The sequence below is a fragment of the Heloderma suspectum genome, chromosome 2, assembly GCF_057233095.1.
Source record: "Heloderma suspectum isolate Gila_16-S chromosome 2, 16-S_ref, whole genome shotgun sequence".
In the NCBI taxonomy this organism is placed as follows: domain Eukaryota; kingdom Metazoa; phylum Chordata; class Lepidosauria; order Squamata; family Helodermatidae; genus Heloderma; species Heloderma suspectum.
The window spans coordinates 65,680,565-65,695,937 of record NC_139459.1 but is presented as its reverse complement, the minus strand read 5'-3'; the positions used below and the strand labels follow the sequence as shown (position 1 = coordinate 65,695,937).

The 15,373-nt window shown below is 43.1% G+C and overlaps 1 protein-coding gene across 1 annotated transcript in view; it reads left to right on the top strand.

Moving 5' to 3' along the window:
- The window catches only part of ST8SIA4 (ST8 alpha-N-acetyl-neuraminide alpha-2,8-sialyltransferase 4), a 102,423-nt gene that overhangs the window by 31,477 nt on the left and 55,573 nt on the right, over positions 1–15,373 (top strand). Inside the window, exon 4 of the mRNA XM_084833802.1 lies at positions 10,944–11,237. Within this exon, the coding sequence (XP_084689928.1) occupies positions 10,944–11,237 (294 nt within the window). The remainder of the gene's footprint in view (positions 1–10,943; positions 11,238–15,373) is intronic.

Below are 15,373 nucleotides of genomic sequence, written 5' to 3'. Positions count from 1 at the left end.
GTGTTACAGGTTGAGGAACAGTAGAAAAGGCAGCCAGTGCTAGGTATGTATAATTCATCTTCTTCTGCCATTAAAGCAAAACATGCCTTCAGTGGAATCTGCATCAGCCTGTCCTCTCCCTTCCCATTTGCATAGTACATTGGTGGGGAACTTTTTCAGCCTACGTGAATGTACACACACATTCACACAAGGGATGGGGTCACTGAGGGAAGTGTTTGCCTCTCCGCCCACAGTGATCCTAATTAGGTGGGGAAACCATGATCCTAGGTGTAGCTGGATTGCTGGGAGGAAGGAGTGCCCTCGCCCATCGCACACCCTGTAACAAGGTTGGATTTGGCCTGGATGGGGTGGAGAAGCCAGGAAGTAGATGAGGGCAACACCCACTGCTTCTGGCCTGAGGAGAGAGAGGCCATAGCCTGAGCGAGTTCTGTGGAAAAGGCTTTTTTTAAATAAAACTTAGCGGGGGTTGGAAGGCAGAGTCTGTGTGAGTCTGTGTGGTGCAGTCCACCAACCTTGAAGCAATCCCCACTGGGATCGCTGTTTTCCCATTGTTATTAGTGGTGGGGAGATAATCCCAACTGCACTGGGATTGATTTGGCTGGAGAAACAAGCGCATGGAGGTGAAGGCGCACACCCCCTTTCCTAGCTCAGTCACATTTCCAAAAGCCAATCAAACAGTTTGGCACAGGAAGGGGAACTGAGGCATCTTGAGCACCCGCAGTGGCCCATACAGGCAGTCTCCAAAGGCTGTGGCTTGCCCATCCCTGGCAGAGGAGAAAGAAACCACAAAGGGAACAATGTGGGCTGCTATACTTGCATTATGAAGCCTATCAGCATAACATCAGCATAGAAACTACAGCTTATCTATTTCAGGGCCAGGTGCTTTCCCCCAGGTTTCCGGTCTGGCAGTAAAAATACCAAGCACCTTAGGTATACTATCATGTACAAACCTGAAGATGTGCAGTTAGGGAAAGATACTAATTGTCCTGGTTTGTCTATTCCCTTACATCCTTCCACCCCACTACCACCTCCATTCATGGTTTTGTTTGGACCTCATTAAAGTTATTAAAGTATGACCTCTATATGTGTAAACATTGTGACTTCACAGATTTGAATTCCCACTGTCTGTCTTTTCTATTTACTGCTTGCTGCTTCCTTTGCATCATGCAGATAAATGCTAAGTAATGCTAGAAACCATATAGAGTGTTGATTGATATATTTACTCACAGTTCTGTTGACTGTTCATCTTTAGATTATGATGTGCCTGTCTTTTGCTGTAATAAGCAAAGATATATGCAAGGCAACCCAAATCCTGGGTGTTTAAGTGTCTGGCCACTTCAAACCTTGAGTCTGAAATATATATTCACTTCTGTATTGGGCTGGCTCATAGCCATTCATTTCCAATGCCAAGGAATGTAAAATATTGGATGGGTTTATTGTTTGCTTTTAGTTAGTCTCATCATTTTTTATACAGCAAAATGTGCACATACCCAGCAGGATCTTTAGGAAAGAACAATACCAACAGTAAGGAAAAGAAGAGGTTAATGGCTTCTTTTTTGCTGATGAATTCCTCTTTTGGGGAAATTCACATGTAGCCACTGTACCTCTTCCTCATCCTCAGATTACAGGATGATTCCCTGTAGCCTCTCCCACTCCAAAGTCGTACAGGAGCATGCTACTGCAGAATCAGCCACTTTAAGGATTGCAGACAGTTCTTCCAGGGGGGTGGATTCACTTGATGGTGAGGCCCAGCCAGCTTTCTTAGGACTTCAGATGACTCCAGGGACGGTACGGGCACCCGGTTGGGGATTGAAGCCCAGTGAGAAATCGCCAGCTCGGCCCCGCGAACACCAGTCCGCCATAAATGGCTGTAATGTTGTGGACACTGCCCATTTAAGGTCCCTGTTTGTGTAGATGGGATACTTACGGAGAAGAACGAGCAGACACGTGAGTGAAAAATGGTGCTCAACAAGGGAGCAGATGCCTGCACACTGCTGCCAAGCACACCATGAACTGCCCAGCAACTCGCTCTGTGCCACTCACCTGGGGTGGGTAAGTGCTGGAGGTTCAAAGAGCATTGTGCGGGGTGGGTGCAGGGTGATCTGTCCATCCCTAGCTGACTCTAGTTCTTGAGATGGGTGGAGACATCTTTCTACAGAGTAGCTAACAGAGTGCACAGGGTATAGGGATGCTGGAGGAATCCATCTGGAGGATGAAGTTTGCAAAGCTTTGATCAGCTCTCCCCCCTCCCCAGACCAGCTCGTTTCACCCCGAGCTGGCACGACTCGATCTGCATTGAGTTGGGCCAGTTTGTGGATTTTACAGCATTTTTAAAAATGGTTGAAATAGAAATTTGCACAAATTGCAACCACCGTTTTAATAATTTGCACAAATTTTGGGTGTAATTTGCACAAAATATGCAAATTGTGGCTGCAATTTGCACAATTTCTATCTACACAAATTTAAAAAAATGGGAAAAGTTCCCAGATTTCAGAAAACCCCCTGAAGCTCAGCTCACGAATGCAAGCTGAGCTGGGGGCACTGCAGAAATTTTGTGAGCTCCAAAAGGGCCAGATTTCCCAGCAACAGATATCCCTAACAGGAAACCATCCATGGTTCTGATTGCTGCTCACCAGAACCTGCTGTTCCTGCTATACCATACTTACTTGTCTTGACCTGATTTGTCATATGTTGAATTAACGTGACTGACTTGGACCGACTTGACTGGACTTGACCTACTGCAACTTGACCTATTCTGATCTGCCTTGTTGCATCTGGACTGACTTCAACCTGGATGGGCTTGCCTTGGTTTCCCTCTTCCCTTTCACACCCCCACACCCTGATGAAACAGGAGAGATTTATACTGTGGATGGAGTGCTGTGTTTGGGTGTTAAGGTCTATTTAGGTATTCAATTCCTCCATGTGTTTAGAATTGCATGAAGGGGAGTGGGGATGTGCTGGATGGCCCTGCCCCCTCTGTTGCATCCCTGCCACCTGGCCCACTTGCCCCTCATGCTGAAGGTCTGCAGTGGGGAGCCTGCCGAACTAGTGCAGGCTGTTTGTGCAATTTAGAACCCTTGTACAATCCATGCTCTAAGTCATGCAGAGAGCCTACACGAGTACAGCAGGCTCCCTTTGCCCTCCCTTGCAGGGAGGGCAGTGGGCCCAGGCATGAGGACATGATGGAAAGGGTGGAGGTGGCTAGCCTGCCCCCATGCAGTTGTAATCACTTGGGGCAAATAGGGCTTAATTCTGAATCCCATGCTTCCTATTAGTGGAGCATTAGGAGGTGGGAATGCAGTGGATTTTTGATCTCCATTGAGTTCAGTGGGGAAGTTTTAATTTATATCGCCTCTTTTGTTGGTGTAAAGAGGGGCCTGAGGGAGCATTAGATTTGGTGTAAGTCTGCTCCTTCCCTGACATACCCCTTCTACATCTCTGTCACAACTTTGTGGCATAGCAATGGTGGTAGAGGTACACCAGTGTAGCATTCAGTATATCTCTGACATTTCAACAGCATAGGACCACTGGCAAAAGTGTATTTCAAGACCGTCATGTTGGAAGTTTCCACCCTACTGAACAGTTTCTTAACCATTATAATTGGACCATAGAATTCTTCCCTAGAATAGGGATGGATGGGTGCCCCCCATCTGGGTTCTCTGGGTGCCAGCCCAGCCCCTGCTTATGCACCCCCGGACCCACACTCGAGCTCCCTGCCACTCACCCAGCCACTCACATTCACCTGGGACTTGTCTGTGAGTGCCATTTTGTGAAAAAAAATGGTGATCACGAGTATGCACACATCTAGTTGTATGCAAAATGGCACTGTGAATAGTCTATATATGCAAGATTACAGACATAAATTGGCCATTTACTCCTGTAAACTTGCGTATATGGGCCATTCATAGTGCCATTTTGCATACAACTAGATGTGCGCATATTCGCAATCACCATTTTTTTCACAAGTTGGTGCTCGCAGATGGGTCCCGCGTGAGTGCCAGCAGCTCAGTGAGCATGGGGGGTTGAGCAGGGGCAGGGGCTTGGCAGGCACAGCTCAGGGGCAAGGGGTGGGGGAGTCCATCAGATTCCCAGATCCAATTGGATGCCCACACCATCCCTACCCTAGAACTCAAGGAAAGCAGTTCTAACCTAGCCTTCCTGACAAAACTCATTTTCTCTGAATTTGTTTTCGATGGGAGGAGTACTTCATCATGCTTACTTCTCCTGCAGTTTGTTAAGTCCAGATTGTTTATCACTTCATGAAGACTTAGCCCTAAGGAATTATCTGTTTCTTCCCCACCCAAGTATTTTAAGGCCTCCACCCTTCAAGACCTAAGAAGTAAGCGCAAAGCTCCTCTCTGGAGAGCTGTAGCAGAGATGGATTCCTTATCAGTTTTGTGACTGTTTTTAACAATAGCTCTAAGAGTCCAGCTTTTCTTCATCTAATGGCATCACAAAAGCTTCTAAGGTTAAAACCTGCATTAATTTCCCCTTGTGAAATATTGAAGCTAAAACAGCAAAGTCTTTATAAAGTTCCTTTGTTGCCATTCTTTCCTGATCACCTGCCGACTTACATTTCACATACTTCTGTAAAAATATGAATATGAGTTTCTGTGGAGAAGGAATCGGTAGTATTGCAGTCTTTCACGGGATGTGATGAATCACTGATATATATTTTTTGTTGCTCATATTTATTGTCATGCACCTGGTTCCTCGAGTCAATACGCAGGCTGGAGAATGACAATCATTTCAGATACGTGCTCATATTAATAGGTTCAGTCAGGGGAATGGGCCATGCTGCAAATGGCTGGAATGTTTACAGGACTGTTTACAAGATGAAATGCTTTTCAAAATCTTAAGGACCAGTTGCTAGATTATCACATATGATGGCGAGATTTTAATATAGCAAGCTGTTAGGAGACAATGATTTTGAGTAGATGAAAAATATATCCTCAAACAAGCTTTTGTTCCTCCTTTTATTTACTACTTGAAACAACACTTCATTAGAGTTTGTTGGGACAGGTAAAGATTCAGGTGTCTCCAGATAGCTCTTGTTTAGGAGATCAGGGCAGATATTTTTTATTTTTCCATTATTCTTCACAGTCCTGCTGTAGTAGATGCTTCAGGCTGCACTGGTCTCCCACCAGTCAATGTTCAAAAGCCTGTATTGCTGGTTTCTCATGGTGAATATGAATGTGTTCCAGCAAAAGGAGCATGCCTTACTCTGGGATCAGGTATGACTGGTACAAAGGGAAAGGGTGTATATATGCTGCTAGACCAGTGCAGCCTTTATCCATAAGGGAAGATAGTTCACTCTATCCCAGATTCCCTCAACTTGGAGCCCTCCTGATGTGGGGGGATTGCAACTCCCTCCATTTCCAGTCAGCACGAAATGCCTGTGCTCTAATATGGGAATTCCAGGAAGTGCTGCTGCCAGCCCAGAAGCTTTTGGAGTTTCTCATGCTGCTGCAAGTGGCACAAGGCAGGCTTGTTTTAATTTCAAAGGAAGAATAAAAGTAAAACTAAAAATCTTCAGCCAGCCCATGTACACCCCCCCCGCATTCCACCCCCCAAATTTCTCAGAAATTCATCAGCTCCCCATGAAACTGGTAGAAAAATGGCCCCTATTTTTTGGAGGGAAAATAGACAGGCAAAGCTGGGGGGTAGTTTTCAGCACACATTTATTTTTAACCACTGCTCTTCTATCTCTTCTTTCTTTTGCAATTGATTCCTTGGCTTTTATTGGAGATTTGGGTGTAGTCTCCATCAGATAGCAGCTGCCTGACAGTGAAAAAAAAGTAGAGTGGAACAAAAGTACCCTCACAAGACATATTATCATTTACTGAAACCTATGTGGAGATTTGCTGCGAGTAAAACCTAAAAAGGTCTCGGAGTGATAAGAAGAATCATTGGATTATGAGGCCAACACAGTCCTCACCTTTTACAGATGTCTGATCTGGCCTACATCTTTGTTGTTTTTTAAGTGACCAAGAAAAATTAGCATTCCTAGGCCCATTGGGGCCAGATTACTCAGTAGGTCCTCATCATCTTCAGAAAATATTAGTTGTGTGTATTGAAGAAACTCTAGAACAGAAACTCAAGAATAAAATGAACTTTCAACGGTTGAGTGATTGGTAGAGTTGTGATCATAATTTTTTGAAAAATATGTTCACATTCTCCTCTCAGTTTCTATTTGCAAAGAAAATTACAAAGTGATGGGAAAAGCATAAGAAGGATAAGGGGTTGAAAAGTGTGTTATGGAAGAAATACAAAGGCTTTGCAAAAGTAGAACAAATGTTAATGACTACATTTTCCCTTATATTTTGGGTTGGCAGGACAGTCAATTGACCAGTCATCAAAATTCTTAAAAGCACAATATACAGATTCAGATTAATTTTTTTAAAAAAACAACAACACCTAGTCAACAATGTAACAATAAAAGCAGCAGAAGTCCAGGAAAGCATTAAAACAATATTGGTAGCAACCTACAAATAAAAGTTAACAAGGAGCCCTTTTGTGTATATGTCATAAAAGTACTACATTTGCCAGTTGTTAAAAATCAGGATGGAAGGGGTGAGGTGAACCTCCTTAGGGAGGGAGTTGTAAAGTCTTGGTGCTGTTGTTGGAAAGGCCCTGTCTCTTGTAACCACTTGCCACGCTTCCGTGGTGAGGGCACATAGAGCAGATTTTAATGTTTGGGTAAGTTTCATTCGCATGAAACAATGGACCTTTATTGACTTCTAATTGACATCAAGTCTAGTATAATCTATATATTAATACAGAGCACGAATTTTTGTTCTCTCCATTTTGACCCCTAAATATTATCCGATCAAGTTTGGAACAGTCTCAAATTAAAGCTGCCGATGCTGAGATTTGTGATCTGAAAATAAATTAACAGTTTTGCAATTAATTGTTAAAGTTTGTAATAACTTGCATCGTGGAGCCGAACAGACACGCAATACACGATCGCATGCATTTGCTATTGATATCTACAATTGCAGAAAAATAATTCCATTTTAAAAAATTAGTTAAAACATCGGTAATTAAATGTTAAAGTTTTTAAAATTTACACACAGTCTCACTTCTTACTGTATTATGATGCAGTTACTTTGCGATGTCAATCTACGCATGCTCCCCATCATTGCTAATGCTCCCCACCGTTGCTATCCCAGGTTGTGCTCCATACGAATAAGAATATTCCCAAGAAAGGCTGGGGGTATTAACTCCACTGAGTACATAGCCTGGTACCTCCCAATTTTAACTCTAACACTGTACTTACTGTACAGGGGGTGGGGAGACCTTTTTCCTGTTGAGATACATGTTACTTCGAGTCAAACCTGGCTGGGGTTCCCCCCCCCGCACATTCCAGCAGTGGGTGGAGCCAGAGCCAAAAGTGGGTGGGGCCAGAGTGAAAAGTGGGTGGGGCCAGAGTGAAAATGTGTGGAGCTAAAGTCCCATGCACAACAAGGGGCGGAAAAAAAGACATTTGTATGCAGGCATTCTCCTTCCCTAATGAGCATGAGCCCCCCTTTGTAGTTGGAAGGAATAATTGTAGTTGGAATAAATAATATCGGTAAGCTGGAGTGATATTATTACTCCAGGACCGCGGTGGCTTAGTGGTTAAGACGCTGAACTGCAGACTGGAAGGTCGGCAGGTCAGCAGTTCGAGACCCGAGTGCCGCGTGACGGAGTGAGCTCCCGTCTTCAGTCCCAGCTCCTGCCAACCTAGCAGTTCGAAAGCAAGAAATTGCAAGTAGATAAATAGGTACCGCCTCGGTGGGAAAGGTAACAGCGTTCCGTGCACCTCGGTGTTCAGTCATGCCGGCCACATGACCACAGAAGCGTCTTCGGACAGCGCTGGCTCTTCGGCTTAGAAACGGGGATGAGCACCGCACCCTAGAGTCGGACACGACTGGTTGGGGACACCTTTACCTTTTTTTTTTTTAAGCTGGAGTGGGGCCAATGATGGGGCATGCCCTAGGAAGAGCCTGGAGGTCTGGATTGGGATGCCTGGAGGTCCGCATTTGGCCCATGGACCAGAGGTTCTGCACCTCTAACTCTACTGCATGTGGTAGGATGCATGCCAGGAGTGTTGAACCTCTTTCAGCCCAAAGGGTTGAATTCCATTTTGGAGAAGCTCTCAGGGTCCACATCCCAGTGGTGGGCATAGCCAAAAGGCAAAGAGGAGGCCCCCAAAGACCCAAAATACCAGCCTATTTTAGCTTAAAGCTCTTCACTGCCAGTCACTAAGCCTTAGGAGAAGCATTTTGACCTTTTAGAATGGGGAGAAACCTGCACAAAAGTCAGGAGATCACCAAACAATCAGTGGTCAGGGGAAAGGGTATGTGACCATCTGTGGAACCCTGAAGGGCCAGGCTAGGACCCAAGTGGGCTGGATTTGGCCCCTGATCCTGAGATTCTGCATTTCTGATGTATGCAATCCCCATTGCCTTGGGTTGTTACCGTCTAGGGAGAATGTATGGTGTATCTCCTTCAGATAGATAAAGATATTTTCTTAGATTACTATTACCATGCGTTGTTGGTGCCGCCAGTTATATCAGAACATATAATGGGGAAGTATATGAAACTTTTGAAGAAGCAGCTCAAGCACGTAATTTTCTAACTGAAGATGCGGAATGGCAAAGTTGTTTAGAGATAAATAAATAATGGTGAACTGGACACTTTGAATTATTTACATGCACTTCTGATATGAAATCTTTCACCGTGTGATATATATTAAAATGTGAAGCAATTTCTTTAGCAGTCAATATCCTGAGCACCACATGGCTGATTTACATTTTTTTAAAAAATAAAAATTAAAGCATTTACCACACAGATTGGGCAACAAATACTGAAAACCACTTTTCAGGCTAATTTCATCAAAATAATTGGAAAACTATGTTTTTTGTTTATGTATAACTAAAAAACTGTACGTCATAGAGATTTCCAGCGTTTTTTAAATTTTGAAGAAGCTTTCAAAACTGAACAACTTTCTCGCTTACTGTACCAGCCTATCTCTAACAGTTTTAATACAAATTTAATATGAAGTTGTGAAAGCTCAGGTAAAGAGCTGATTAACGAAATTACTAAATCGTAAATTACACACACATGGTTGCAACATTTTTTTCAACAGGTACCCCTAGTTTTGTTTCAAGATTTTTTGTGAATGCCAGTCAGATAGCATGTGGGGCACGTAACCCTTGCTAACAAATGAGAACATAATGAAATGTGTAAAAGCTGTGCTGCTACGGCACAGTGGCATTGGAGGCATCATAGAATTCAGTCAATATTTGATCTAGGGATGGACAAAAGTCACTTACCTGTCCTCGAAGCTTTTCGCGGTGGGGGGGAGGCGCTTCGCTGCTCCCCCCGCGAAGTTCAGGCCGGGGGGGAGGCTTCCCGCCTCGCCCGGCCGAAATTCAGGCCGGGGGGGAGGCTTCCTGCCTCGCCCGGCCGAAATTCAGGTCGGGGAGGAGGCGCCTCGCCTCGCCCGGCCGCAAACTAAAAAGTTTAAAAAAAAAAAAAAACGCCCCCGTGATAGGCTACGTGACGATTAAAGTAGCCTATCACGGCTAGATCTGCAAAGTCAGCCGTGATAGGCTACGTTAATCGTCACGTAGCCTATCACGGGTGACTTTAAAAAAAAAAAAACGCGTACGCAAATGGCGGCCCCCATAGGGAGCTGCCATTCGCGTTCCTTATTTGGTCGCTGTAGTCTATGTAAATCTTTACGTAGACTACAGCGACCAAATAAGGAACGGGAATGGCGGCTCCCTATGGGGGCCGCCATTATCCGTACGCGCTTTTTTTTTTTTTTTAAGTCACCCGTGATAGGCTACGTGACGATTTACGTAGCCTATCATGGCTGACTTTGCAAATCTAGCCGTGATAGGCTACGTGAATCGTCATGTAGCCTATCACGGGGACGTTTTTTTTTTTCTTTGATTGGAATGGCGGCGGCAGCAGCCGGTCGAAAGACCGGCTGCCACTCCCGCCCCGGACAAAGACCCGACGAACCGCTGGCCGGACCCGCCACCGGGAGGGACATTCGCCAAAGGTAAGTCCCGTCCTGGGGGGGGTGCGGGGGGCAGGGGGGTGTGGAGAATTTCTCCCCGAAACTTGTTCGGGGGGCCGAACACGTTGGCGCTCGGCCCCCCGAAGTTTCGGGGAGAAATTCTCCGCCAACCCTAATTTGATCATGATCAAATAATAAGCACAAAAACGGTCAGCTGACTAGTATGGCAGCCATATCTTTCTCTGATACATATGTAAGCAGTACTGCATTAAGACGTGAAATTCCAGTCACAGGATTACGTTGATGATTCGCATGGCAGAATATTTACATATGCATCCTGATAACAACTACCAAGTTGTGTGCATGCACACACGTGTATGTGTGTTTTAGTACCCTGTGCCATGATCATAATCAAACATTCTTTCCAAGTCAGTGCTGTTCATTAAAGTGGCAGTGCCTTGTGCTTTCAATCAATGGTCCATTCACTGAGCAAGTAAGGGCGCAGTCCTATGCATGTTTAGACAGGAAAATGTCCTACAGTTCCCAGTATTCTCCAGCCAGCCATGCTGGCTGGGGAATGCTGGGAGTTGTAGGGCATTTTTCCCCATCTAAACATGCATAGAATTACGGCCTAAGCTGATTATAATGTGGTTTAAGTGTACAGTTAAGTGTTATGCCCCTATTGATTTCATTGGGATTTAAGATGCTTCTGGATTACACCCAATATTTAGCAGACTCTTAGGAGGAATATCGATATCCAACACAGTGGTATGTTGAACCATGTGAGATGTCACTGATCGTTTTGCTCACCTACTTAGAAGCAGCCCTGCATGTTCATTTTCAGCCTTTATTTCATGCACACGTTTTTAAGTGAGTTAATGTTTCATATTTATTTTTATTTTTTTTCCATTAATCTCTTCCTCTTCAGGTGCAATCTAGCTCCCGTGGTGGAGTTTGCTGCAGATGTGGGAACTAAATCAGATTTTATTACCATGAACCCATCAGTTGTACAAAGAGCATTTGGAGGCTTTCGGAATGAGAGTGACAGAGAAAAATTTGTGCATAGACTATCCATGCTGAATGACAGTGTCCTTTGGATCCCTGCTTTCATGGTCAAAGGCGGAGAGAAGCATGTGGAATGGGTTAATGCATTAATCCTTAAGAATAAATTGAAAGTGCGAACTGCCTATCCATCACTGAGACTTATTCATGCTGTCAGAGGGTAAGTGTCTGGAAAAGACTGGTCTGTCCTTGGCACAATAGAACTCATAACTAAAATTTCCACCAGACAGAAAGAATAGCTTAAAAGGTTTATGATAATTCCACTCTAGTCATAATGGATTAAACTTTTGATAAAGTCACACTTGTTTGGTAGAAAACGTTTCCCACTCATTTAGCCCATTCAAAGGCAAACATTGGGAATGATTTAATTTGGTGACCTTTCCTTCCTCTATGAACAGAAGGACGTGAATCTTTAGGAGGAATTATTTGAAACCCTTTAAGTTAGAGCAGAACCAACTAGCTCCAATATTAAATGTTCTGACTTTGCTCTGATTTGAATGTTTGGGTTTTAGCCTTTAAACTCTATGTTGTTTGTTTGTTTTTCCTACCTTCCTGAAACAGGAAGTTAGTATCCATATTATTTCTCTCTGTAATTATTTCCTCTGTAATAACTTTGATTTGACAAGTTTAACAGATCAGACACTGAATATCTTTTGTGATTCCTTTCACCGTAATTGTTCTTGTATCTCTTTTTTAAAGCCTCTCAAAGTTTCCATACCAGTTTAGAAAATATGGACACTGGACCCAAACATCCTATTCCAATAGTGATTTTACACTTGAGTAGTTTATTCAGGTGTAAAATCATGTCCATCCCCTGATGTGCAATTTTCTCTGTTTTATGCATCAAGAATCATATTAGTCACTTTGTCACATTTGAACTGTTTGTCTCTTGTGATGTATTACGTCCTCCATGTTTTTCCAGGATACAGTCCTTCATTGCATTGCTATGCTGCATATTTTCTTGTCTTGCTTTTTAAAATATTTAGTGTTATAATGTATTTGTTGCTAGAATTAGCAGAATTTGCAAAAGGGTTCAATCCTTTGAGCACTGCTTGTTTATTAAATGGGACATTCCCAGTTGGTTGAAGGTGCTTTATAAAATTACTGTATTCTCAGACTTAACATACAATATCTGTGCCCTATGCAAATTTAGCTGTTAAGAATGTAATATTTTCTTCATCAATTTAATGTTTGAATGGTATTCAACTAAAATAGATTGGTTTTATAAGCCCATTAGAAAGATTGCGTTGATTTATGCATTCCCCATCAATAATGTTTTGTTTTTAAAAAAAAAATCTCTATCAGAAAACACAGATTTTGTTAGGTGAGCAAAGGCTCTTAATATTACTTCATTCTTTTATCTGTTTAAGAAAGACATTTTTATACTGCCCTTCATTTTATATATATATATATATATATATATATATATAATTTCAGGGTGGTGTAAAATCAATGATCTCAACAAAAATACAATAATAAGTAAAATTAACTCACAACATTTTAAAATGCCTGGGTAAACAAAATTACTTTTGCCTGGTACATAGAAGCTTGCAACATTGATGCCACAGGAGTCTCTCTAGAGAGGATGCTCCATAGCCAGGGTGCCATCACTGAAAAAGCCCTATACCTCCAAAAAAGGAGGCACCTGAAGGAGGAGTTCTGCAGATAGTGTCCAAAAACAGCAAATTGAAATGGGAAGAGGCACTTCTTCAGGTATTTGAGTCGCAAGTCTTTTAGGGCTTTAAAGGCAAGTACCAGCATGTTTAATTGGGACCAGAAGCAAACAGGCAGTCTGGGGAATTCTTTAAAAACTGGTGTTATATGCACAAACCTAGCTTTCCCAGTCAACATTCAGGAGACTGCACTCATCACCAGCTGAAACTTTTGAGTCATCTCCAAGAGCAGTTCCACATATAACCCATTGAAGTAATCCAGTCAAAGCATTACAACAACATGGATCACCATTATCTCCAGATTATCCTTGTCCAGAAATATCTCCATTTAGTGAATGAGCCAAAGGCGCTCTGTGTCACCAAGGCCACCTGAGTTTCTAGTGATGAAGCTGGATCCAGGAGTACCCTGGAACTGCACATCTGTTCTTTCAGGGGAAATGCAGTCTCATCCAAAAGCAGGACAACCACCAGATGCCCAGAACTGGAAACCATCTTCCCAGAGGGCACTGAATCCCATAGGATTCAGCTGCAGTATTAGCCCTCATCCAGCCCATTTCTGCATCCAGGTGGTGGTTTAGGATGGTCATAGCCTCATCTGACTCAGAAGACAAGGAGAAAGAGATCTGAGTGTCATCAGCATACTGATGGCTACTCACTTCTTATCCCTGATGGCACCCCTTCCAAGGACTTTCCAAGGAGCATGGAACCTTCTAGGACCCCAAACACAAGTGGGTGCTTTTATATCCATGTATCATGTGTTTGCAAGCCAATTGTCTTTTTTTAAGGATTAGTAAGTATATTACAGAAGCACATTTGTCAATCAAGTAAGCAACCTCATTAAAATTGGCCTAATCCAGTAACCGTTTTACAATAAAAACTTCTAGACACAAACTAAACATACCTTTATTCTATGGAGAACCCTTCCCTCAGCTTTTCCATTATCTTCTCCATCTTATTATTACAAAGATATTCTAATCTGAAAGCAAACATAGAACTATCAGAACACATGTTGACAGTAGGGCTATGCAGGCCTGCAACCGAAGTACAGCTAAAGTGAGGACACAATGTGCTCAAATATATACACCCCTCTCCCAAACATCCCTGTGCCCCTGGCTACTCACAGATTTTCATGCATTGAACACGAAAATCGGAACAAGGACTTGTGAACACGTGCAGCTAAAGGCAGGGTCTCAATCACAGGACTTCTGTAAGCACATTCAGCTGACCACGCTTACAAGTCCCGGTTCAGATCTTCACACTTGATACATGAAGATCTGTGTTGTAGCTGGGGGCACAGGAATTTTGGGGAGCGTGTGCTCACATACATCCCGTCCCTGCTTTAGCTGTACCTTGGTTGCAGGCAAACATCTGCATAGGACTAATATTTGCATTAGATAGATAGATAGATAGATAGATAGATAGATAGATAGATAGATGTTTGAGGAAATGCTGGGCAGCAATACAGAGAACAGAGCTAGAAATTTCAAAGCATTTTCCAATTGTTGCTTTCTTAGTTACTGTAAATTCTCATACCTTTTCTTGCTCTCCTCTCATAACACCTGAAAGAATTAGAAGAACAGTTCAGGTATCCAATTTAAAAAGCTAGGATTTCTCCTCAGTTGTAACTTCTGAATGTTCAACCTTGCTCTAATCTTTTAAATCCCACTTTTGCCATCTTCCCATATTTTTGAGCATACAGCAACATGCATGTTCTGTTTCCTTTAGCATCTGCACACTTGTCAGTAACACTTTGCTTCTCAGGATAGACCCTCATGCTTTGTTGATTTTAAATACAAACATATCACAACTAGACACAGAGGTAGAGAGTTACCACCTTTTTCTGTCAGTGCTCCTGTGCCATTAACAACTGCATAAAAAACAAAAGCAGAACAGTTGCAGGATATCCAACACCTCCCCCCCCCGCTTCCCCAAGTATTAAGATGCAGTGGTGGAAGAAAGCTATGCTTGGATTTCTACATGTTGTGCAGCTGTTGCACTTGTGATTTGAGAATTTCATACTCTCAGAGCAGCTTCCTACAAAATGTAAAACCACAATAAAACCATTCCAAACCGGGGTACCACAACTGAGGAGGCCCTATACCTGAGCACCACTTGCTCTACCACAGAAGCCAGAGGAGGCTCTTTGAGGATGATCTTAATTAGAGATGCTGGCAAAGCCTCACTTGAGACAGTACTTCAGGGACTCATGAAAGCCCACCTTAGAGGAGAAGCGAGGTTTACAATTCCTGGCATTCTTCTGCCAGAGAAGAAGTGCCAGGTCTTCTGGCAGACTAATGCTTTTCATGGCCAGAACTTTTTTTGGTGAGTTAAGTACTTGTCAGCCAAGGATCATGCCCTCTGAAGATCCAGGGACTTTGGCATCCAAGATCCAGCAGACAGAGTTTCAGCACACTGGATCGTCAGCAGACAGTTCCCTTGGCATAGTGGTGATTTTGATTGCGTCCCACAACATTTTCTGAGCTTGTCTTGAGTTTACTAAGAACTACAACAGTACCAACTAAATACTTTGAAAAAGCACAGTTGTACTTAACAATGGTAAAAAAATAACTAGCCTGTTTTCTCGTAATAGCATTGTTCTCCGAAATGCTAAATAAAAATGTAA